This window comes from Orycteropus afer, unplaced genomic scaffold (genome assembly GCF_000298275.1).
Source record: "Orycteropus afer afer isolate SDZICR_OR568_19922 unplaced genomic scaffold, OryAfe1.0 scaffold00057, whole genome shotgun sequence".
Taxonomy (NCBI): Eukaryota; Metazoa; Chordata; class Mammalia; order Tubulidentata; family Orycteropodidae; genus Orycteropus; species Orycteropus afer.
In genome coordinates, this window is record NW_006921644.1 from 5,548,484 (window position 1) to 5,574,103 (window position 25,620).

The following is a 25,620-nucleotide window of genomic DNA, read 5'->3' on the forward strand; positions in this document are numbered from 1 at the left end:
TACCCTTTTTCACTGACCCTCCACTTTACCTAGCAGGATATCCTTCTCCTGGGTCTGGTCCTTCCTAACAATATGGCCAAAGTATGAGAGACAAAGTGTGCCCATTCTCACTTCTAAAGAACATTCTGGCTGTACTTTCTCCAAGACAGATTTGTTCATTCTTCTAGCAGTGCATTGTACCTTCAGTGGTCTTCACCAACACCACAATTCAAAACCATCAATTTTTCTTCAGTCCTTCTTATCACTGTCCAGCTCTCTCAAGAGAGCTACTGAAGCTACTGAAAATACCATGCCTTTGGCCAGTCACACCTTAGTCTTCAAAGTGACATCTTTGCTCTTAAACACTTTAAAGAGATCCTTTGAAGCAGATTTGCACAATACAATATATTGTTTGATTTCTTGACTGCTGCTTCTGTGGACATTGATTATGGATCCAAGTAAAATAAAATCCTTGACAACAATCTTTTCTCTGTTTATCATGATGCTGCTTATTGGTCCAGTTGTGAGGATTTTTGTTTTCCTTATGTTGAGGTGTGATCCGTACTGAAGCCTGTAGTCTTTGATCTTCATCTGTAAGTGCTTCAAGTATTCTTCATTTCCAGCAAACAAGGTTGTGTCATCTGCATATTGTGGTTGTTAATGAGTCTTCCTCCAATCCTGATGTCATGATCTTCTTCATAGAATCTGGCTTCTCTGATTATTTTCTCAGCATACAGATTGAATAAGTGGGGTGAAACGATACAACCCTGACACACACCTTTCCTGATTTTAAACCACACAGTATCCCTTTGTTCTGTTCAAACAACAGCCTCTTGGTCTAGGTACAGGTTCCTTTTAAGCACAATTAAGTGTTCTGGAATTCTCATTCTTTGCAATGTTATCCATAGTTTGTTATGATCCACACAGTCAAATGCCTTTGCCTTTGTATAGTCAGTAAAACACAGGTAAACATCTTTCTGGTATCTTTGCTTTCAGCCAGGATCCATCGGACAACAGTTGTATATCGTTCCATCCTCTTCTGAATCTGGCTTGAATTTCTGGCAGTTCCCTATCGATGTACTGCTGCAACCATTTTTAAATGATGTTCAGCAAAATTTTACTTTTGTGTGATATTGTTCAATAATTTCTGCATTCTGTTTGATCACCTTTCTTTGGAATGGGCACAATTTGATCTCTTGCAATTGGTTGGCAAGAGAGTTGTCTTCCAAATTTCTTGGCATAAACTAGTTTTGCATCCATTTGTTGAAACATGTCAAGGGGTATTCCAGCACTTCCTGGACCTTTGTTTTTTGCCGATTCCTTCAGTGTAGCTTGGACTTTTTCCTTCAGTACCATTGGTTCTTGATCATATGCCACCTCCTGAAATGGTTGAACATCAACCAGTTTCGTTTTGGTACAGTGGTTCTACCAGCTTCTTTTGATCTTCTCCCTGTTCTTTTGATGCTTGCAGCATCATTCAATATTTTGCCCACAGAATCCTTCAATATTGCAATTCAAGGTTGAATTTTTTCTTCAGTTCTTTAAGCTTGAGAATGCCAAGCATACTCTTCCCCTTTGATTTTCCATCTCCAGGTCTTCACACATTTCATTCTAATTCTTTACTTTGTCCTCTTGAGCTGCCCTATGAAGTCTTCTGTTCAGATCTTTTACTTCATCATTTTTTCCATTTGCTTTAGCTACTCTCCTTTCAAGAGCAAAGGTTATTTAGGAAGTGGAAATGTCAAGATTATAGTCCAGATGATAATTCAATCATTTTTTCTTTTTTTCCATTGTGGTGAAAATGTGTATAGTCAAACATACGCCAACTCAGCCATTTCTACATGTACAATTCAGTGATAGTGACTACATTCTTTAAGTTGTCCAGCCATTCTCGCTATCCTTTTCCAAATCATTCTACCACAGCTCGATGCCCACTAAGCAAAATCTCTCCTTTCATCCTTGTTTCCTATCCCTGGTAACTACTAAAACATTTGGTTTCTATGGGAGCTCTGGTGGCGTAGTGCCTAAGGCATTTGACTGCAAACCAGAAGGCTAGCAGTTCAATCCTACCAGCCACTCCTCGAAAGGAAGATTGGGCAATCTAGTTCCATAGACATACCACCACAGAATCTCAAAGAGAGGTTGCTATGAGTCGGGACCAAATTGCTTATTTCATATAACTGAGACTATACGGTATTTTTCCTTTTGCAACTAACTTATTTCACTCAGGGTTCATCCATGTTGTGGCTTGGACAGTTATTGTTTAAATTTTTGTCAAACATCACAACTGGGCCTAAAGTACAAGGTGGAAAATTAAACTGTTCCAGCTCAGGTGTTAGAGACACTTCTTTTACTCTCTGGACTTCTATCCTATCAATTCTACCTCTTAAGTGTGGCATATTATTATCATTATATAAAATTATAGCACTTATATTGTAATTATTATCTGCATTTTGATCTCCCTTATTAGATTTTGAAAGGAGCTCTGGTGGTTTAGTGGTTAATGCATTCGGCTGCTAACCAAAAGATCAATGGTTCAAATCCATCAGCTGCTCCATGGGAGAAAGATGAGGCAGTCTGCTTCTGTAAAAGATTGACAGCCTTGGACACTTTGTGAGGCAGTTCTACTCTGTCCTATTGAGTCGCTATGTGTGAGAATCGACTTAATGGCAGTGGGTTTGTTTAGGTTTTGGTATTAGATATTGAGCTCTTGAGGTCAGGAGCTAGGATTTCCCATTTTCTGTCTCTACTAGCTAACATGACACCAACCCATGTGGCTCAATAGGACTTGGTGGAATTAATGAATCCTATTAAATGTTAATGGCATAATTTGTGGTCTTTGGTCACTGAGAATTCTTCAGGAGCCCAGGGAGGCTCTCCCACCACTCTCAGATCCTCTTCCTGAACCAGGTTTGTAGAGAGCACCGTTTCTCCTCCTGGGACTCAGCATGGATGCTGTTCTCCTTAGAGAGGCAGTTGCCACCTCTGCTCTGTGGGGACTTTGCCTGTCACTTTGAACCTTGCTATCCCCAACTTCTACTAATATTATCTACTCAGCTTATCAGGCTGGCTAATTAGAAGACTCATTTAGAAGCTAACTTAATTGGAAAACTGCATAGTAATTTAGATATGATAACATATCTTCAAAAAGAAAATATTAACTTATTTTAGGCAATACGTTTGGAATAGGAGCGATGGAATTGCAAAATAAGATTGTTGTTTAACACACACACAAAAAATGTTTCTTTCTGAGTTCAACTTTTACTTCTTAACTTCATGACTGTTTCATAGGTTTAACCCATCCCATGAAAAACGTGTCTTCAGCAAAGAGTAGCCTCCTCGCCTCACTCCTGCCCTGAAATTTTGTCATTGTTAGGTGCCCTCGAGTCGTTTCTGATTCATAGTGAATCCATATAGCACAGAGCGAAGCCCTGCCTCGCCTGCCCCATCCTGACAGTCGTTGCCGTGTCTGAGCCCCCTGCTGCAGCCACACTGTCAGTCCAGCGTGCCGACGGTCTTCCTCTTTTCCACCGATCTTCTGCTTCACCAGCATGATGTCCTTCTCCTGGCACTGGTCCCTCCTGATAACATGTCCAAAGTACGTGAGATGAAGTCTTGCCATCCTCGCTTGTAAGGAACGTTCTGTACTTCCCACATTCAAACCTTTTGCCTTTGCCCATTACTGTGTGGTCTCTGGCCCAGTGGCACAACCTCACCAAGCTTCAGTTGTTTCATTGGTACAATGGAGAAAATCGCAGAATCTGCCTCATGAGTCTTCACTCTATGGCCAGCTTAGAAAAAACTTGACATCCAAGACTAAGTCGTTTCCTTCCAATAAGCAGTCAGAGCTTTATGCATGGGTGCTGCTCAAAACAGATCATATTTTTTATTATCATGTTGGCTGATCTTTTCCTAGAAAAGAAATAAAGAAACAATCTGAGCTTCTGTATTTTAAGCGCCATGACAGACTTGAACACAGAGCTGATGTTGTTTAATTTAAACTTTGCAGCCACCCTGGGAGGCAGATATTATACTTCCTGTTTTTTAGAGATCAGAAAACTGAGGGTCTAAGAACTTAGTAAGGGCTCAGGGCCATCAGCTAGTAAATGCAAGAGCTGAGGCTCAGACCCAAATGGGTCCTTTCAGGTACCTGGCCTCCAAAGATGGCCCTAGAGGACCATAGGGGCCAGATGCCACATCTTTGAAGAAACCAACCGAAAACCAAACTCACTGCTGTCAAGTCATTTCTGACTCATTGCAATGCCTCCTTGGGTTTCTGAGACAGTATCTCTGTGGAAGTAGATTGCCCAGTCTTCCTTCTGAGGAGTGGCTGATGGGTTTGAACCATCAGCCTTCTGGTTAGTAGTCAGATGCCTTGGGCACTACACCACCAGAGCTCCTTTGAAACTCATGTGAAATTGTCCACTACAGATTAACAGTAAGCACAAGTAAGTCTGTGCATACTTTGCTTACTGGGTACTTCATCCCTGTCAAGCCAAAAATCAAACCAAACTCATTGCCATCAAATCAATTTCAACTCATGACTCCTCCTTTCTGAGGCAGTAGCTCTACGGAAGTAGATTGCCCCATCTTTCTTCTGAGGAGTGGCTGGTGGGTTTGAACCACCAGGATTCTGGTTGGCAGACAAATGCCTTAGGCACTACGCCACCAGAGCTCATCCCTGTCAGGGCTTGTAAATTTGAAGAGAGGCGTTGATTCTGGAGGAAGGTGCTACGGGAGAGACAAGTGCCAGCCATATCTAGAAGTAGAATCTTTGATGTTGTGAAAAAATGTGACATTGTTCAGTACAGGTTAGTAAGTAAGCACGAGTAAGCCCGTGCTTACCTTGCTTACTGAGTAATCTGACACTGCCTGGGATGCTCACTTTGGGGAGTGCTGGGCCACCTTTGGAGAAGTCCGATTACCTGCTGGAGAGATCCCATGGGAGGCTCAAGGGGAAGTCCTGAGGTTACAGGGGCGGCAGAGAGGCCCAGGACCAGCCCTCTCAGCATCCCAGTGAACTGCCTGCCCTCTGTTTGCAAGCACGAGGGTCCCCAAGCAAGAAGAGCAGAAGAACTGCCCAGCTCAGCCCAGTCAACCCACAGAAGTGTGTGAGAGAGTCAAAAGAGTTGCTGTTTTCAGCCACCGAGTTTGGAGGGTTTGTGTTACGCAGTAGTAAATATCCAAAACTCTTGTGTAAGACATGCTTCTTTGCCCTCCATTGCTCTCTAATGCACCGGGCAGTGCTGAGTCCCACTTTAAGAGTGAACAATGATTTCCAGCCTGCAGCTCCGACAAATGGGAGGCATTGCCGTGTGATGGGGAAGAGCATGCATGCACAGTCGGCTCTGGGGCTTGATCAAGTTACTGTACATCTCAGAGGCTCCAGAGACAAGATTGCTGGTGACGCCCTTGCAGGGAGTGTAGGGATTACGTGAAGGACTGCTAATAAAACGCAGTCAGGTTTCCACTGACAGAAATGTCTTATAATCTTCCAGTAAGCCCTGTGACACAGATACTACCATCCCCATCTTGCAGACATGTAAAGTGAGGTTCTAAAAGTTCCCAGACACTGTAAACAGTTTGCGACCCACTGCTAACCTAAAGGTTGGTGATTTGAACCCAACCAGCAGTGCTGCAGAAGCAACACCTGGCAGTCTGCTTCTGTGAACACTTTGTGTTGTTGTTGTTATGTGCCATCGAGTCAGACCCGACTCATACCGACCCCTCCTTGGTTTCCGAGGCAATATCACTACAGAAGTAGATTGCCCCATCTGCCTTCCGAGGAGTGGCTGGTGGGTTTGAACCGCCAGCCTTCTGATTAGCAGTCAAGGGCTTTAGGCACTACGCTACCAGAGCTCCTTCTGTGAAGATTACAGCCAAGAAAATTGCACAGTTCTACTCTTGAACACATGGGGTTGCCATGAGTCAGAATTGACTTAGTGGTAGTGGGTTTGGAACCAAATTCAAACCCACTACCATTGAGTCAATTCCAACTCATAGCAACCCTATAGGACAGAAGAGAATTGTGCCATAGAATTTCCAAGGCTGGAAAGCCTTGGAAGCAGACCACCTCCTCTTTCTCCCATGGAGTGGCTGGTGGGTTTGGACCACCAACTTTTGGCAGCCCAGTGCTTTAACCACAGTGCCACAAGAGCTCCATTGTTTCGAAAGTGAGGTTCAAATAAGCCATGTGGCAATAGCAGCAGAGTTATGAAATCACAGGGCTGAGACACAAACCCAGTCCTCCGAACTCTAAGCCCTGAGCAGCACCACGCTGCCATCCCTGGGTGTTAATTTTCCCCTAAACCCTTAATTTGTGTGAGAAATGCTCATTTAGTTCTCACAAGGATTTAGGAATAAATAACCCTGACATGGATATACATGTTTAGACCAGATAGCAGAGAACATTACCAAGTAAGTAATTATGGACTTAATGGAAATGCGGGTCAAAGGGAAGTGCCTTCTAAGGAACTGGGGAGGTGGGGCTAATGGCATTGATTTGACTACTGTTAGAACCAGGCACTGTGATAGACCCTTTGTTTACAATAGCCTTGAGACCCTGGGAGGAGCTCTGGTAGCCTGGTGCCCAAGGCACTTGACTGCTAACTAGAAGGCTAGTAGTTCAAATCTACCAGCCACTCCTCAGAAGGAAGGTTGGGCAATCTACTTCTGTAGAGATACTGCCTCAGAAACCAAAGGAGGGGTTGCTATGAGTCGGAACCAACTCGATGGCAGTGAGTTTGGTTTTTTTTATTTGTACAGTTAAGGAAATGGAGGCTCGAGGGGCGTGAGTAACATACCCTAGACAGAAGAAGTAGAGGAGGTGGGATTGAGTCTTGTATACCTTCCAACAGGTGGCATCTTTCAATGCCTACTGCACACTTTTGAGTAATACAGAGCCATTTTAGAATACTGACTCCTGGCCTCCACCTTTGGCGATCCTAAATCAGTGGCTCTGGAGTAGGGCCTGGGCCCTGGCACTTGGAAATGCCAACCAGAAGATTTGAATGGGCAGCCGGGGCTGGAACCCAGCTCTGAACCACAGCTGCCCTCTAGAATGAACAGCTCCAAGGCATCGGAACATGGTCTTAGGTCGGATCGGAAAATCACTGGACTCAACTGGGTTGCACAAGACCAGCACCAGACCCTTTCCTTACTCTACCTGTAGAGAGAATGACGGCTTTTTTTCTTTCAACAAGTCATCCCTAACTCATCACCCAAAGTTCATGGCACCTAGAGTATGGATTTCAGGCAACAGCATCACACACCAGATTTACAACAACAGGGAAAACCTAAAATCACATTCATGATCATAGCTCCCTCTTAATGGTCTAGCAAGCAGAGCTGTAGTTGACTTTCACTCTTCCTTGTAGTTCTTAAGAAGAGTTTGTGGTTCCCTGTATTATTTTTTAAATAGGTTCACTTAAACTTTCTTATTTTTTAAAATTTTTTTGGTCACCATGGTGATCACTCACATTTGGTACATTGCCTTTCTTTTCACCTAAATCAGTACTTGTCTCTACCTATCTTTAACAAAACAAAACAAAAAACAGCAACAATGCATCTCTATTCCTTATTTTCCTCTGGGGGTGCTAGGGTGCCACGTTTGGTAAATAGTCACCCAGGGACTGGTCATCAGCAAGATGAGAATGCCTCACCAAGCCAGGCTGGCTGCTCTGAGCCCCCACTGGTCTTCTTCTTGGAGGATGCAGGGGGAGGGCATGGAGCTAGGACTGGGCACCATCGCTGGCTGAGAGCAAGGCCAGGGGAGGCCAGGAGGGCGTTGGCTGGCAGAGCGAGTCCAGCTGCTCCCACTAACTGCAGAGTACTTACCCAGCTACCTGCAGCAACTCCGCCCTCATTGGCCATGGCAGCTGTGAAGGAGGCCCCGATTCCAGCCCCCATGAAGGCCATGGCACTGAATCCACCCGCGTGGACCCCATAGTCACAGCTCCTCCAGTCACTGCTGCAGCAGTCTGGGCCCCTGAGGGAAGGCCAACCATCAGGGCGGCCCAAAGATCATTCTGCCTACATTGGCCACGGTCACTGCTGTCATCGCGCTGAGGGCCAGGTCGGAGGCCCCAGTGCTCAGTGCTGTGCGTGCCATGGCACAGGGAGGACACACAGCTGGCCAGACCTATTCCGCTCACAGCCACAGCTGCCCCAGAGAAGTAGATTTCCTGAGATACAAGAAACAGTTTGCGTTTCCTTCTCCAAAAAAGAAAACAAGGAATTGAGCTGCTTTCATAATTTTTTAACCAAGAGCACCAAGGGCCTTTAATGAAAACAAAACCTTGATATGCGGCTGGAGTGCATTGCGTGGGTTGGAGTGCTCTGAGTCTTCCTGGATGCTGGATGCTTGTGGCTTTGAAGCTGTCCTGACCCCTCTCTTCTTGCTGTCATCAGCCCCCGCCACCTCTCGGGCTGGCCCATGTCAGACAGCAAGCAGAAAGCCCTGAGTTATCTCCACCAGTCCAGAGCCCAGCAAGCAGCTAGCTTTTCTTTTTTTCATGTTTTTTATTGTGGTTTCAGGGAAAGTTTACTTAGTTTTCCATTCAACACTTTATACACCTTTTGTTTCGTGGCATTAGTTGCAATCTCCGTATTGTAACTCTTCCCTGCCTCTCCCCCTACTTTGTTTTTGGGCAAATGTGGTCCTTTTGGTCTGTATGGTTGTGGTGTTAGTATTCCCTTTATAGGCCTGTCTGTTGCTTGGCTGAACGGATATCCCAAGGGGGTGGGTTCGGTTTTAGGTTTGCCTTGTTGAGCCAAAAATGAGACTGAAGACAGAGAGTAGGGGATGAGGTCTGAGAGGATTAAAGATTAGCTAGCTTCCCAGAGCTAGGGAATTGACCTTTGACCAAACATCCTATAAATACGCCAGTGCAGCTTTCCCTGGGGGTGGAAGGGACACCAGGCCCCCGGAGAGGGGAAATTAGAGCCAGTGGGAATCAAAGAAAGCCCGAGGGAGCAGCTGCTGATCCAGGTGGGGCCGGCTGCTGAGGAGCAGAGGAGCGAGAGAGGAGGAGCAGAGCGGTCCCAGAGCACTGCAGAGACTGTTCACAGAGGCTGTCACCCCGCTCGGGCCGGGCCATGGAGATCATATTTGGCAGAAATAAGAAAGAGCACCAGGAGCCCGTGAGGGCCCGAGTGACAGGTGACCGCGGGGTACTTTCATATAAAAGATCCATCTGTCTTCTGTGGTTATAGGGACACTGTTCTTCTGGTTGTGAAAGTAATAATTATTTTTTTTTAATGATTAAACTTTTTTTTTCTGGCAAATCTGAGAAACGGTACCTAGGAAAACAACGGCCCATTACTTGATGCATTCTCCATGCAAATCTAGGTGTACTGACGTACATTACAACTCCCTGTGCCTGGGAGGGGCCGTCCTCCCTGCTTCCAAAAGAAGGGTCCCAGGAGTGCTCCAGCGGCTGTGTGCGCATGTACCTGTGTGTGTGTGTATGTGTGTGCAGGAGCCCTGCTGGCACGAACAGCTGCTGACCGCAAGGTTGGTGGTTTGAACCTACACAGCAGCTCTGCAGGAAAAGACTGCCATCTGCTTCTATAAAGTTACAGGCTACAAACCCCTATGGGACAGTTCTACTCTGTCACAATGGATCGCTGTGGGTTGAAATGGACTTGACCACACCACCCAACAACAGTATGTAAATATATGATACACACTGTAATGACTATACCTAATATGTTTATATACAAACATCTAATGTAATGTAAATTATAAATAGGATTATACTGCAAAATATTGCGTATCCCAAATGCATGATATATCTGTGCAAATGTATGTATCCTGAGTTAATTTCAGAATGGAAGGAGAAGCTTGCAGGAGGTCCCACTCAGGCCCATGCACCATTGGAGGGCATTACTGGCTCCAAAGGGCTTTTCTTGCCAGCGCCCACGGAAATGATGTGACCATGTGAGTGAGCGCCTGCAAAGCTGACGAAACAGGCCCAGAGGGGAATTCCCTTCAGGGACAACCCTTCAGGGAGCTTGCTATCTCGTTTTCTTTACCTGTTACTTCTCATCCTTTCTTGGGGTGCCACTTTCCTGGCACTATCTTGTTTAGACTCTAAAGGGCAGTGGCTGGGTCTGCACCCTCAGGCAACTCGTGTCTTAGTGGCACTTGCTTAGTGTTCAGAGAATGGCTAATGGGGTCAGCTCAGGCTGCAGCAGTGAGAAGGCGCCTGGGCGTCTTCAGCTTCTGATTGATGGGCTGATTATTTTTCCCAAGAGGACAACAGTGCTTGCTCTTGGGCAACAAAGGCACACTGCAGCTTTGCAGCTGAAGGAGGACCTTACATATTTTTTGTAATCAGAAAAAATATAGACTGTGTGTGTGTGTGTGTGTGTGTGTATAATGTATGTATGTTTGTGTATGTGTATGTATGTTTGTATATGTATGTATGTATATATATACACAGTATATTTTTATGTATAAATATAGTGTGTGTGTGTATATATATATATATATATATATATATATATATATATATATACAGTGTGTATGTTTCATATCTGTATGGGTACCTATATAGTTGCCATGCAGTCAGTCTGACTCATGGTGACCCCATGTCTGTGAGAGTAGAACTGGGCCTTATAGAGGTTTCAGTGACTGATTTGTCAAAACTAGATCAACAGGCCTTTCTTCTGTGGCGCTTCTGGGGGGACTCATTTGTTGGCAGCAGAACAGGTTGACTATTTGCAGCCCCCAGGGACGTATGTCTAAAATGAGGGAGTATAAATGAGAACATAGAAATAAATAAAGATCAGCTGTGTTCCTATCTCTTAAGCACTATTAATATTTGGGTCTGTTTTCTTTGAGCTTTTAGAGATAGACTAGATTGACAGATTTATTGTGTGTGTGTGTGTGTGTATAATTTCAAAAAGCAAATATATATTTGCTATTAATTTTTAATTTAAAAAAGGAATTCTGTGATACTTACCATTTTATGCTCTGGAATATGCCTTGAACATTTTGCCATGCCATTATACCTCACTCCAATCATGTTTAATGGCTACGTTGATGTCCTTGGAAATTTTAGAGAACAAGCACCATAGAACCTGAGAGGCTGAATGGACCCTGAAGCCCATATAGATGAGAGGTTCTTATTGTGTGGTGCCCAGACCTGCAGCATCAGCATCACCTGGGAGCTTATTAGGAACACAGATTCCCAGGCCCCAATCCAGACCACTGAGTCAGACACTCTGAGGGTGGAGCCTGGCAAATCTGTGTTTTCACAAACTTTCTGAGTGATTCCAAGTTTGATAACTACTGCTCTAGACTGAGCCTCCCACATGACAGCTATGAAACTGAACCCAAACCAAATCCACTGCCATAGAGTTGATTCCAACTCTAGTGACCCTGCAGGACAGCGTAGAACTGCTCCATAAAGTTTCCAAGAGTGTAAATCTTTACGGGAGTAGACGGCCTCATCTTTCTCCCAAAGAGCAGCTAGTGGACCTGAACCACCAGCGTTTTGGTTAGCAGCTGAATACTTTAACTACTGTAACCCAGAGCTACTAATATGAAACCACATGGCCTTAATTCCATGGCCATTTCTTCTAGCTTTTTGGTTTGGACTTAGAAACTGGAAACTAACCATTCTTTCTCTTAACAGGCAAGATTCCAACATGGCTGCAGGGAACCCTGCTTCGGAATGGGCCTGGGATGCACACGGTGGGGGAGACCAGGTACAACCACTGGTTTGATGGCCTGGCCTTGCTCCACAGCTTCACAATTAGAGACAGTAAGAGCACTGTATGTGTTTCCTATTGCCACTGTAACTACTTACTACAAACTTAGTAGCTTAAAACAATATAAAGTTATTCTCTTAGAGTTCTGAGGCCAGAAGTCCAACAGGATGGCAGAGCTGCATTCCTCTGGTGGCTCTAGGGGAAAATCATTTCCTTACCTTTTCTTGCTTCTAGAGGCCACCTAGGAGTTCTGGTAGCCTAGTGCATAAGGCACTTGACAGCTAACCAGAAGGTCAGAGGTTCAAACCCACCAGCCACTCCTCAGAAGGAAGGTTGGACAATCTACTTCTGTAGTAATACCGCCTCGGAAACCCAAGGAGGGGTCGCCATGAGTCAGATCCGACTCCAAGGCACATAACAACAACAACAACAGAGGCCACCTCGTTCCTTGACTCATGGCCCCATCTTCATGTTCAAAGCTAGCAACATAGCATCTTCCAGTCTCTCTGTCTGCCTCTGCCATCATCTCTCCTTCTCTGATACTGATGTTCTTGCCTCCTTCTTATAAGGACCCTCATGATGACAATGGGCCCATCTGGTTACACCAGTGTGACCTCCCATCTCAAAATCCTTAACACCTCTGCAAACTCTCTTTTGCTGTATAAGGTAGCGAAGTCACAGGTTCTGGGGCTCAGGATGCGGACTTTGGTAGAGGGCCGTTCTTTAGCCCACCACCAGCACAAACCTTCCTAGAAAGTTGATCAAAGTTCTTTGGCAAGGTGGTAAGTTCATCTTGCACAATAAATGAAGGAGACAGGAGAAAGAAGGAGAAGCTGAGTAAGACTGCACATTAACTCTCTTATCTGTATGTCTTTTCTGTAAGACAAATTGTTTTGAAATAAAAAGTTTTTTAAAAGTAGGCATCGAAATTAGTGTGCCCAGGTCTCCCTCAGAAAATGTACCTTTGATAGTTTCTGACAAGAGGCAAAGTCGTGGCAAGTGTCCTGCAAGGGTTTGAATGTATGAATTCCGAGGGCCAGAGTCACCATGTGCAGGACACAAGGGCTCTTGAGAAGTTTGCCTTTCCAAGGCTTGTATTTTCCATTGTGCTAGTTCCGAGATAGCTTTTTGGAAAGTTTGTACCAGGTAGATACACTCCTTGGAGAGAACAATCATGGGAGAGTAGAAGGGCTGTGTATGCACAGGACATATTTCGGGGCAGGAGTGCATGGGGGCGAGGGGGGACTCATTTGTTGGCAGCAGAACAGGGAAAAGGTAACTATGGGGAGCAAGTGGGAGGGGAGCTGTTGCATTGTGAGAAGTTGTAGTCAATGAAAAATTTTTAAAGATCTTTTTTTAAAAAAAAGTTTGCTTTTGTCCCCAAATAAATGTCTCCCCTCCTCCCCTCCAAAAATATCCAACTTGACTCAGTTCTAGGAGATCCCAGGCAGTAACACGTCTCCTTACTTGGGTCCCTTAGAAAGGAATGTGGCTAATTGGGCTCCCCAACCCAGGATGTGGAGAATGTGCTATGACTCCCCCATTCATCTCAACCTCAAAGTTGAGCACCCGCCTTGAGCAAGTCCAGAGACACATTCTACAAGGGCCCCTGGGAGCTCCGTGCCCTGTGGCTGGCCCTTTATAGGAAATAAACAACCAGCCTTGGTCGAATGTTTACATTTCCTTTTTCTTTTTCTTTTTTTCCTAAACTTTGTATTGTGATTTAGGTCCAATTAAAATGAACAGAACTGAGCATTTCAGACAAAGTGCTCACAGTGCCAAATAATACTAGTCAGTGCTTAGAGGGTGATGTCTTTCAAAAGTGACCAGCAAAGAGCAGGCTGGCCCAGGGGAGACCATGATGACCAGGATTTTTTGGACAATCCAGAATTACAGCAGCCTTCACCTATTGAGGTCATGCTGTGTGCCAGGCAGTGAACTAACCACTTTCCATCATCTCATAGGAAAGTGCCAACCCTGTGAAGGTGGGATATATCTCTCCCAGCTTCCAGATGAGGAAACTGAGGTACAATGAGATTAAGAGACTTATCTAAGACCACATGGATTCTGACTAACCCCAGAGCCATTGACCACCATGTCTACTGCATTGTATGTGGCTTTTATTGAGCACTTAGTGTGTGCTAAGTACTTCTGTTGAGGTGGTGGTTGCCATTGACTAGGTTCTGATTCATAGTGACCTAATGTATTACAGAAGGAAGCGTTTCCTCGTTCTGAACTATTGCTATGTTTCAGTCCTTGTGGAGGGTACTGTGTCAATCCATCTCACTGCAGGTACTTTACAAACCTTGCGTGTCACGGCAACTGTGTGAGAAATATGACCCTCATGTCACAGAGGAGAGGACTGAGGCTCGCCCCTGACACAAGATCAAGCATATTGCTGGTAGAAAATCCAGGACAACAACCTATGAATACTTAAAGCAAGGATTCAGACCCACATAGTGACTTTAACTCCTTAGGAGTAGGACCTTGCCCATCCTGCTGTTATACCCACACTTCCTGGCCTATCAAAGTGTTTAATAAATATTTGTTGAATGCATGAACCCAGGGCCTCCTTAACAGAAAAGGGGTAGGTAGGTGTACAAGGACTAACCTTCCACTGTACAAAGATCTGGGGGTTAGATCGCCCTCTGGTGGTAGGAGATGTTAAATGCTAATAAAAAACTGCCATCCAGTTGATTCTGACTCATAGTGACAGACTGGAACTGTCCCCATAGGGTTTCCAAGGCTGTAAATCATTACAGAAGCAGACTGCCTCATCTTTCTTCCATGGAGTGGCTGGTAAATTTAAACCACTGACCTTTTGGTGAGCAGCCCGATGTTTTAACCACAGCGCCACCAGAGTTCCTTAATGTTACTACCAAAGCAAAAACCAAACTCACTGCCAGCAAGTCGATTCTGACTCACAGCAACCCCCATTGGCTTTCCGAGGTGGTAAATCTTTATGGAAATAGATTGCCCCCCATTCCTTCCACGGAGTGTCTGCTGGATTTAAACTGCCAACTGTGGCTGCAATTGTCAACTACCATCTGAAGGATCAGATTTGCAGGATCAGAGGTGCACCTGCAGAAATCATGTGGCCTTCACCTGGAAGGATGCCAATATGATGGGATGGAGGTCAGGGGGCTGGTTCAACACCTCTTCCACTGGCAGCCCTGGGAGGGGGTGACTGAATGTTTCTGAGCCTTGGTTCCCTCACATGTAAAATGAAACTAATAAATACTGGGGTACTTGCCTTTCTGCAGTACAGTGGGTCGAGTTAAATGTGCTGAAACACACGTGAAGGCTAGTTGTATCAGGAGCACATGTTAAAGGAGACTAACACCACACCAACCCCCCTGCGGAAAAAAAAAAAGACAAACCGCCCTGGGCTGCAATAGAATTTAAAGCCCTATAAAGGTGCCAACCTGACATCATGCTGCTGCTTCTCTTTCAGGTGAAGTCTATTACAGGAGCAAATACCTGAGAAGTGATACCTACAACGCGAATATCGAGGCAAACAGGATTGTGGTGTCAGAGTTCGGAACAATGGCCTATCCAGACCCCTGCAAGAACATATTTTCCAAGTAACTGTCCATTTTGAATGTGGTCAAGCTTTTCAGTATTCTTGATTGTCAAAACACCTAGCACTGGCCCCTCTGACTGCTCTCTTCCGGGTACCCATGCCTGGCCTTAGGTCACATGTGCTGCACAGTTCTTGATCCCTGCTAGCAACAGAGGCATCTAAAACCTAAACGAAGCCCATTGCTGTCGAGTGTCCTCCTACTCATAGTGACCCAACAGGACAGAGTAGAACTGCCCCCATGGGGTCTCCAAGCCTGCCGCATCTCTCTCCTGTGGAGCGGCTGGCGATTTCAAACTGTGGGCCTTTCAGTTAGCAGCGGGGGCTCAGCCACAGCGCCACCAGGGTCCATGAGCTGCTCTCCCACACGGCTAGCAGAGGGCAAGTTGGGAAACAGACATGACAAACGTACATCAACAAACTTGAGATACAGTTGCTCGTGTCTGAGATGACCAATGTTCAAAGCAATTCATACCTGCATTATTTGTAATAACAAGAAGCTGAAAATAGCCCAAAGGTCCATCAGCAGGGCATTGGGCAAATTAAGAACGGTAGAACCATACCCGAGAAGACCAGAAGGAGTAAACAAGAGGGAAGGTGCTCTCTGTGCACTGTAGGAGAGATTCCAAGGCGTGTTGCAAAGTGGGGAAGACAAACGGAGGGTGAAAGCATGAATAGGCTCTGTTTGGTGTGAAAAGGGCGAAGGGAACCTGGACTTGCTTTTGCTTATAGATGCATAAACTCTGGAAAGATCCCCAAGGGAAATAGGAAGCAGGCGGATGGGGGGGGGGCAAGAAGAGGGGATTTTTAGCTGTCTCCATTTCAAATCACCTGGATTATGATACATATGAATGTACTGTGTGTTCAGCAGTTACCTTGTTGGCCGAGAAATCAGGTGTGCCCTCAGAGGCCAGGTGATGAAAGAGTGATTCTGCTTTTCCAGAAATGAGATCACCTCTCCAGTCTGGGTCCAGTGCTGGGGCTGGCACAGAGGGAGTGGGGAGGAGCCAGAAAGGGAGGGAGGGAATTTAAAACTCTATCTCTAAGGAGGGAGCCCTGGTGGCATAGGGCCTAAGGCACTTAACTGCTACCAGAAGGCTGGCGGTTCAAACCCCCCAGCTGCTCCTCTGAAGGAAGGTGGGGCAATCTACTTCCGTAGAGACACCACCTCTGAAACCCAAGGAGGGATAGCTGTGAGCCAGGGCTGGCTCCATGGCACGTAACATCTCTAAGGCATCCTTGCTGCTACACTGTTGGTCAGTAGGGGGAGCACTAACCAATCCACAGGCCCAGTACTAGCCAACTTCACTACCAATGACGCCTTTGATTTTTCTTTCTTCCTGCTTTGAGTTACCTTGAAATCAAACTAATTATTAATTAAGAACTCATATACTTGGTTTGAGAAGTTTATTTACTTTTTTTTTTTAACACTGATTGATAAATTTGAAGAAACCCGTGTGGACTCACCTTCCTACCCACAGCTGGGATTCACTGTTTGCTAGTCTTGGGGGCCATTATGGTATATGCATTGTTTCTGTGGACATCTCTAAATTTTTCAGAATAACCCACCAGGTCTATTGACTCTAGGGGTTGGGGACCTTTGGATTTTTGAGAGCCTGGGAGGACCAGTGGCTACTAGCTGACTCACTTCTTCACTGACTCAGGATGATAGTGTCTTTGGCAAATTGATATCTGAGTTCTCAAGATTCCTTAAATAGCCCATTGGGACCCAGTATTTTTTTTCCCTTTAATTGAAGTGCAGCGTTTTATGTGGTAGGAAAATAGGGCCATCTAGATCAAAACCTTCCAGCAATAAACATGGTCACTGACTCTTTGATCCGCTTTTCTTCCTAGAGCTTTCTCCTACTTGTCCCACACCATCCCAGATTTCACAGACAACTGCCTTATTAACATCATGAAGTGTGGGGAAGACTTCTATGCAACCACAGAGACCAATTACATCAGGAAAATCAACCCACAGAGTCTGGAAACTCTGGAGAAGGTATCAGCAAATCAGCAACGACCATCACTCCCTGACTCAAGAAGGGGCCCATGAGTGAGACCCTCTTGGCTTGCAGGGAACTGCAGGAGCCCCCTCCTCTGATTCTGGGGGATCCTGGGCTTCCCCTAGCACTGAGCACTAGGCCAAGGACTCGTCATCTCCTTCTTTGTGTCTACAGTTCTTAGCACTGAGTAGGAGCTCCCTGAGAATCTGAATGAATGACGCCTGAACGCCCAGCAGCGTGATTTCCAGCAGCCGTCCCTAATGGGAGGCATTAGGCAGAGAGCAAGGGCACGCAAATCAATGCCTAGGCAGATGCCTTTCCTAGGGAGAATCAAGTCAACATTTCCTTGAGAATCAATAAACCCACTTTCAGTTTTCTCCAGCTGGCTCTTCAAAGCTTTGATGATTTCACAATACATTTTAACAATCTATTAGGAGTGCTTTTCTTAGCTGTGAAATTATGTCAGCTCCTTTTAACCAAGGCAGCTTAGATCCAGCTGATGTATGTTGTCCACAAAGTGACAGAGAGTAATGCTGGGAGAGAGTGGAGAATTACCTGACTCTTGACTAGAGGCTGTTCTGTTCTAGGGGAGGAAGGGTGGACAGCTGGTCCTTGGCCATCCCACTGTTTTATAGTTGTGGCTGGTTCAGAGCAGGGAGTCATCATTCTCCTTGTTCACTGAGTTTCACTATTGCCAAATGTTCTTACAACCTCTCCGTTCCCAGAATAATTCTATCAGAGAGGTCTGGTGCTCTATGCCTCTGTGGAGTTCAGGAGGGGAGAATTTAAGTGACTTAACCAGACTGGCAGCCAAGATTAGCTCTAAGGCTGCCCCTCCACTCAGGCAACTGCTAGAGCTTTCTGTAGTCAGGCATCCTGTCTCCAATGCTGAGGACAGGCCAGCAGCGTTGGAACAAGTGCCAGAAACACACAACCAGCTCACTGCTCTCTTGCAACCTGTTTACCGTAGGAGGTGCCTCTTGAGGTTCTTTCTCTAAGCCAAGAGTAAACGTCCTCTTTTGAGATGAGTTATTTTTTATTTCTGGTTCAGGTGATGTCTGAGCCTATCTATTGGCTCTCTGAATCTAGAACAAGTCAGGTTTTCACAGGGTTTCACCACCTCCCCTTTTAAGCCAAATGGCTGTCTTTTTTTGCAGGTTGATTATCGTAAATACGTAGCTGTAAATCTGGCAACATCACATCCTCATTATGATGCGGCTGGAAACGTTCTCAACATGGGCACATCCATTGTGGACAAGGGGAAGACGAAATATGTGATATTTAAGATCCCTGCCACAGTACCAGGTAGGTGTCATCCAAACTCCTATCCTCTATGGGCATCGGGAAGCACAGATGGCCAAAGATGGCACCTTCTGCAGACTTAGTCTGACATTTTCCTCCATTCATTCAGATCGCCATGAATTCAGTATTCTCATTCAGACTAAAAGAGTTCCTGGGCTGCTTTTAGGAAAGATAGAAGGAGAAGATCCACTTTCTGTTCTAATCTCCTTTTCTTTAGGCTCCAGTTTATCCATTCCTTAATTCATCCATCTATCTGTCCATCCAACCAACCAACCACTTATGCACACCTCCCTCCAACCATCCTTCCATCCACCCACTCACCCATCCATTTATCCATCCTTCAGACTTCTGACAAACCTCCTTTGCCAGGGTTGTACCACCCACTCTCATCCCCAGCCCCCAAAGCCAGGCTCCTAGGGCTGTTCAGGGAGCTTAGCCCTGCCGGGATCCATTCCAGGTCCCCACCCTGTGCTCTGGGCTTCCTGGACCTTCGCCATTGAGGGCTGAGATCCTGGAGCATAGCCCAGGCCAATTATATGTTTCTGAGGGGGAGGAGGGCAGGGTTTCTAGGTCATGTTTGTCCAGAACCCTCCTGGGAGCCACACCCAGGAGATGAGGCCTCTAAAGGCCAGCAGTACAGGACTCCAGAGACAGAGTGCAGAACCACAGGGTGCTTGGCCTGCCTCTTGGCTTAGGGATACTGATTTCCATCCATGGTTCCTAGTTCTGTGGAACCTCTTGAGCAAATTTCCAGGCTCTGCTGGGTGGTGCCAGGCCCCAAGGTCTGAGCACAAGGAGTATCTGGCCGACACGCAGCCCGTTCTTGTTCCATGGAATCCCATTAATGAAGCCAAGAAGGGAAGGCTAGGATCTTACTCCAAAGCTAGAACGGCAGATCTGGAGATCACCGGGCATTTAAGTTTGCCCCCTCATATTAGAGGACAGTGAGTGAGGCCCGGGGAGTCAGGTGGCATGCCCACGGTCACACAGCTTGCAGGAACTGCTGATGTCACTCAAGCATTTACTCTCTGAGTCGAGGTGCCAGGCTGCACTGAGATTTCCACGGGCCTGCACCTCCCAGGCCCAGGTCCTTTCCATTACAGGGTATATTGTGCTCATTTGTTTTGTAAACAAAAGACCTGTCCCACAGCCCCACGGCAGCCCTCCCATTAGCCAGCTGTTTATCAGTAAACACAGGTGGCCATCTGGAAGGCCAGGAGGCTTGCAAATAACTCATTATTAGCTGGCCCCAGGCCTGGGTGGGAAGGCCTGTGGTCAGTGGATGACTCTGTGTACAGGAATAAGCACCACAAACACGCATCAAGCACTCTCAGTGTCCTGGGCACTGGGCATGTACCTGAACTCTACAGTGTTTCATTCTGTTCTCTACCTGCACTCACTAATAACAGAAGAAGCCAAGGCTGAGGAGTGTTTCTTCTTGGCTTAACTCCGTAACTTTGGTCATAGTGACAGACCGTTCCACCTAAGCATCAGTTTCCCATCTGTAAAACAGGGATCATAAAGCCCACGTTGATTGTCAAGACATATTAAAAAGCCCCTCATTTAATAGGTACTTAATCCGATTCTCAAGCGTTTCAGGGTGGGCAGTGCCAAGAGAAATTCATGGACACCCTGTGATGCATGTGTCAGATGGTCCCCAGTGAAAAACCAGAGCTTAATCCTGGGATGCCTGGCCGTCACTGGGAGCTGGATAGAAGTGCAGAACCCCAGGTCCCACCTGGCCTGCTGAAGCAGACTCCACATTTCACATGCTCCCCACATGATTCATGTGCACGTTAAAGTTTGAGAAGCACTTTCCAAAGCAGGAGCAGGGGTCAGTAGATTTTTTTCAGTAAAGGGCCAGGTAGTAAATATGTGAGGGTTTGCAAACCATAGGGTCTCTGCCATTGTAGCTCAAAAGGAGAGGCATCCATAGATAGGGCCTATGTTCCCATAAAACATTATTTACAAAGCAGGTGGCAAAGTGAATTTGGCCCCCGGGCAACAGTCTGCCAACCCCAGGCTAGAGACCTAACTGTGGCTCAGTGGTTTTCCGATTATAGACCAGGGCCAGACAATGAGGTCTCTGAGCCGCTGTCCTCTTTCATCTGATCTCTGAGTTGGCTCTCACTTCTGGGCAGCAGCATGAGTTTTAGAAGCTCAGCTGTGGGTGGCGGTGTTGTTGCACCATTCCTGAGGATCTGTTTTCTCTAGAGGACAAGAAGAAGGGCAAGAGCTGCTTGAGGCACACAGAGGTGTTCTGCTCCATCCCCTCACACTCCCTGCTCTCCCCGAGCTACTACCACAGCTTTGGCATCACCGAGAACTACATTGTTTTCCTGGAGCAGCCCTTCAAGTTGGATATTCTCAAGATGGCAACTGCGTACATGCGCGGAGTGAGCTGGGCATCATGCATGACCTTCCACAGGGAGGACAAGGTGAGGCCTGGCCGGTGCCTCTGGTCCAGGTTGGAGCTGCTGGCCCTGCAACAGGAGGGTGCATGGCGGAGAGTGTCGCAGGGGTTGTTAGGAATGGCCTTGGGGTGGAGTCCAGTGGAGAGGAGGAGGCAGGGTTGGGAGGAGGAAGAGGTGAGCCACCACGTGTCCTCACCTGTGACATCAGCCAGCCCTCCAGAGAGTTCTGAAGCTGGGGTGGTCCTTCAGAGCTAACTTGTATTGGGGTAACAGGGCCAGACCCTTATTCCCTATAAGTCATTGGGGAGATTGTGCTGGAGAAGGGAGTGTGACCTCTAGCGAAGAGACTCTTGCCAGCCAAAGCCGTCCGCCTAGGAGCCTGGAATGAGACCACCCACTCCCCAAGCCCCTTTGGCACCTCCCCACCACTGTGTAATGTCAGGGTAGGTCGGTGTCATAGACCATTTAGACATCCAAGTGACAGACCCTCCCAGCAGATAACACGGTAGAAGTGTCCTCTTCCTTTGAGGTACACCTGAATGCTTGAAGTTTTTATTTTATTTTTTGTGCTGATGTTACTTTAAAAAAAAAAAAAAAGCAAGTAATTTTCATTGTTACCTATTCAAATAGTGCAGGAGGATAGAAGGCAACACATGGAAGGCCCCTTCCCTTGGGTCTCCCTGTTCCCTCTCTTCCCCTCTCTGGAGGAGCCCACCACCAAGTGCACATGCTTCCACTCCCCTTTCTGTGCACTCACACACAGTGCCCTATACGTACACCTACACTTGCCCATTTGTGGCTGGCATAGTGCCTAAGGCACTTGACTGCTGACCAGAAGGCTGGTGGTTCAAACCCACCAACCACTTCTCAGAAGGAAGGGTGGGCAATCTACTTCCATAGTGATACCATCTCGGAAACCCAAGGAGGGTTCGCTATGAGTTGGGTCCGACTTGATGGCAGTGAGTTTAGTTTGGTCTGGTGTATTGATCTCATGCAGAACACTCTTCCAGCACTGTCAAAGCCTTCCTCTTTTGTACTGTTGCTTAAAATTCAGTGTTTGATTCTGGGCGAGGGGAGAAAGAGGCAAACAAGACAGGGAGAGAGGTGGTGAGAAAACAGCCCAGAGCAGTCCCTCCCTTGGGGAAGGAGGACTGGTAGGCCAAGCTGCAGGAAGAAAGAAAACACCCCATCTTCTCCACATTAGGCAACCTGGGCTGCAGATATGGCTAATTACCACCCAGAGTGATACTGGCCTGTGCCGCCCAGAGAGATGCCTAATGAGCCGATACTCCCCCAGCGAGGTGCTTCGCATGGGGCAGGGTCACGCCACACTGCAGCCCTCCAGGGAAGGCAGGGTTGGCACTGGTATGGCAACCCCGCGCTGGCAATCTGGAAACAGCTGGCTGGGAGGTGAGGGTGAAATCTCAGAAGGGCAGCAGTGGTTTCATGGTTTTAGGGTCTCCTGGATGGGGTCCTAGGGAGCCTCAAGGACCATGGCATATGGCATGGTCTCCCTAGCTTAGGTATTGCTAGGGAGCTGGTGTGTCACCACCTGCTCAGAAACACCATAAGTCAGTCAGTTGAATGAGGGGACAGCACATCCTCAACCCAAATACTGTCCTGTGGCCACTCCAGAGGCCAGGGCAGCAAAGCTTCCCTCTTCATTGCAAAGACATGATCACGGAAGTGCAGCAAGAAACAGCACCCATATATTGAGCGATGTTGGTGTCCGGCCTTTTTGAGGTAGGACACCAGGCTCAGGATGGGGAGTGGAGGACAGAGCTGGGTTTAGTCCAGCCCAGGATGGCATGGAGCAAGGCCATCAGGAGGGGAGCTGAACGCTTCATGTCCACCTTCCTCCAGACTCACATCCACATCATTGACCAGAGGACTAGGAAGCCCATAGGGACCAAGTATTACACGGACCCCATGGTCGTCTTCCATCACGTCAATGCCTACGAGGAGGATGGCTGCATACTATTTGACGTCATCGCCTACAAGGACAGCAGCCTCTACCAGCTCTTCTACTTGGCCAACCTGAACCAGGACTTCGCAGAGAACTCCAAGCTCACCTCCACACCCACCCTCAAGAGGTTTGCAGTGCCCCTCCACGTGGACAAGGTAACACTTAGAGAATGCCTGTTTGAGTGCTACTCAGTCACTAGCAGGGCTGGAAAGGGACTTTAGCACTTACTTGATTGATTGGCTTTCAATTACAAAAATCAACTGTTCTTAAAGAAAAACAGAAAACTTGTTTTGTTATTTTTACTGAAGTGGTACGTAGTCATAGTAGAAAGTACAACGAAGTAAAAAGAACAAAAAATCTCCGTAAACCCAGCACCTAAGATGGTCACTGGGGGTGTATCTGTGCTCCTTCCCAATCTTCACATGTATGAATATGTATCCGCATCTGTGTGTGGAAGGCCCCTGGGTGGTGAGAGCAGCTGCTACTCAACCACTAGCTCAAAGGCTGGTAGTTTGAATCTCCCCAGTGACCAGCTGTGGAGGACAGACTGGTGACCTGCTTCCATAAAGATTCCAGCTCTACTGCACTGGGCCATTATGCTCTGTAACACAAGGTGCACTGGGAGTGGGAGTCAGCTGCATGGCAGCATTTCTATATGCATAGGTAGGTATGAAGATGTATTGATAGTATTTTTATGTATTTCTTCATTTTAGAAAGGGTAATACTGTACATAATGTTTTAACAGCTGTATTGAGATACAATGCACATGCCATACAATTCACTCATTTAAATTACAATTAAATTACAATTCAGTATTTTCAGTAATTTTTAGTACATTCACAAACTTGTGCAACATCACACACACACATACACACACACACACACACACACACACAGCTCTCCCACTCACCCCGCAAAGCCTAGGCAGCCCGATCTGGTTTCTGTCCATGGATTTGCTTGCTCTGGGCATACAGTATATGACATTTCGTAACTTGCTTCTTTTACTAGGTCCTATGTTTTCGTGGTTTATCCGTGTTGTGGCATATATCAATACTCTAGTTCTTTTTTTTCTCTCTTTCTCTCTATTTTTTGAATGGGAGCCTTGGTAGCCTAGTGCCTAAGGCATTTGACTGCTAACCAGAAGGCTGAACCACCACCAGCCACTCCTCAGAAGGAGAGTTGGGCAATCTACTTCCATAGAGATACTGCCTCGGAAACCCAAGGAGAGGTCACTATGAGTCGGATCCGACTTGACAGCAGTGAGTTCCTTCATTTGCTTCTCACACAATTTTTTAAAGTACTATTGTATTGAGTTTTTGGTGAAAGTTTACATAACTAATGTAGAGTCCTGTCCGAGATGGCAGAATAGGCAGAAAGACTGCATAGACTCTCTTCAACAAAGAAAAGGGGAACCAATTAACACAGACACAGAAGATAATCCTGGACCCCTGAGCCTTGAAGGGAAGGATATAGAGGTGGACTAAACCCCAACTGGCAGAAGAATTTGCATGAAAATACCAAAAAAGGAGACATACGGAACTGCGGTCTGACAGCGATCCTGAGTGATCCTGATGGCACAGGCAGCGTGGAGAGTGCCAAGTGGTGGTAGGACCTAAGAATTAACCTAAAAATCAGCCCTGCTAGCCAGGGACTGCACGGAGGACAGCTCTGGTGGCTGGAGAATAAACGGAGAAGGCGAAGAGAAAGGTGGGCTGAGCTGTGGACTTTTGCCTGTATGGAGTGCGCCGCCATTTTGAATGTTTACAAGCAGCTTGACCATTTTGAATATTTAAAGAGACAGCCCTCTCCCCGATTCCAGGGACTTGAGAATAGGTTCTGCTTGCCAGCAACCCGAAGGACACTCCAGACCAGCACGACTAAAAAGGTGCAACATTCCTCTTGTTACTCTTATGCCCCACACTCTTTTGGTGAACAGAAGTGCGGCCATCCCCCACTCCCACCCACCTTCTGGGCCCACAGGAATTCCATCCCAGTCTGTGTGTTTGGACGGAGCCTGGGCGCCCTGCCCTGTCCTCCATCGATTGTTTTCTTTTTCTCTTTCTTTTTTCTGGTGTTTAGTTTACTTGTATTTGTCTGTTTTCAATCTACTATTATTATTACTACTTTTGTCCTTTTTGCTATTATTCTTTATTCTCCCCCTGCCCCCCAGGTCCTAGTTTACAGCTTTTTTTTTTTTCTTTTCCTTGTTCCTGGTTGAAAAAAAAAATTTTCTTAATTTAAATACTTTTCCCCCCTTTTTTTCTCATGGTTAACCCCATTCCTTGTTTTTCTTTTTGCATTTTTCCCATTTTTTTCTTCATTATTCTCCTCCTCTACCTTTTTTCTCTTAGTGCCCTATCCCCAGATATTGCAGGTTTTCTTTTTCTTCTTCTTCTTCTTTTTCCCTTTTTTTGGTTACTGTTCCTGTGTGATTACATGGTGTATTTTTTTGTCCATGTGATTTTAGTTTTTTAACGGTTATTCAATTGTAATTTTTGTCTAACTGAGTGGGAGACAGCAACAGTCCCCATAAGATACAACTATACCCACACCTTCTTCTAAATGGTGAGGAAGTTAAGAGAGTTGCAAGATAGAATGGACTGTTCTAAACTCAGGGAGAAAATTATAAATCATAGGGTAACCTCAAAGAAAAAT

At 46.3% G+C, this 25,620-nt stretch overlaps 1 protein-coding gene across 1 annotated transcript in view; it reads left to right on the top strand.

Moving 5' to 3' along the window:
* Window positions 1-9,075: 9,075 nt before the first annotated feature.
* The window catches only part of BCO1 (beta-carotene oxygenase 1), a 37,206-nt gene continuing 20,661 nt past the window's right edge, over window positions 9,076-25,620 (top strand). The window contains exons 1-7 of the mRNA XM_007939198.1: window positions 9,076-9,139; window positions 11,622-11,750; window positions 15,152-15,281; window positions 17,132-17,279; window positions 18,441-18,588; window positions 20,800-21,023; window positions 22,863-23,120. Coding sequence (XP_007937389.1) covers window positions 9,076-9,139; window positions 11,622-11,750; window positions 15,152-15,281; window positions 17,132-17,279; window positions 18,441-18,588; window positions 20,800-21,023; window positions 22,863-23,120 — 1,101 coding nt within the window. The remainder of the gene's footprint in view (window positions 9,140-11,621; window positions 11,751-15,151; window positions 15,282-17,131; window positions 17,280-18,440; window positions 18,589-20,799; window positions 21,024-22,862; window positions 23,121-25,620) is intronic.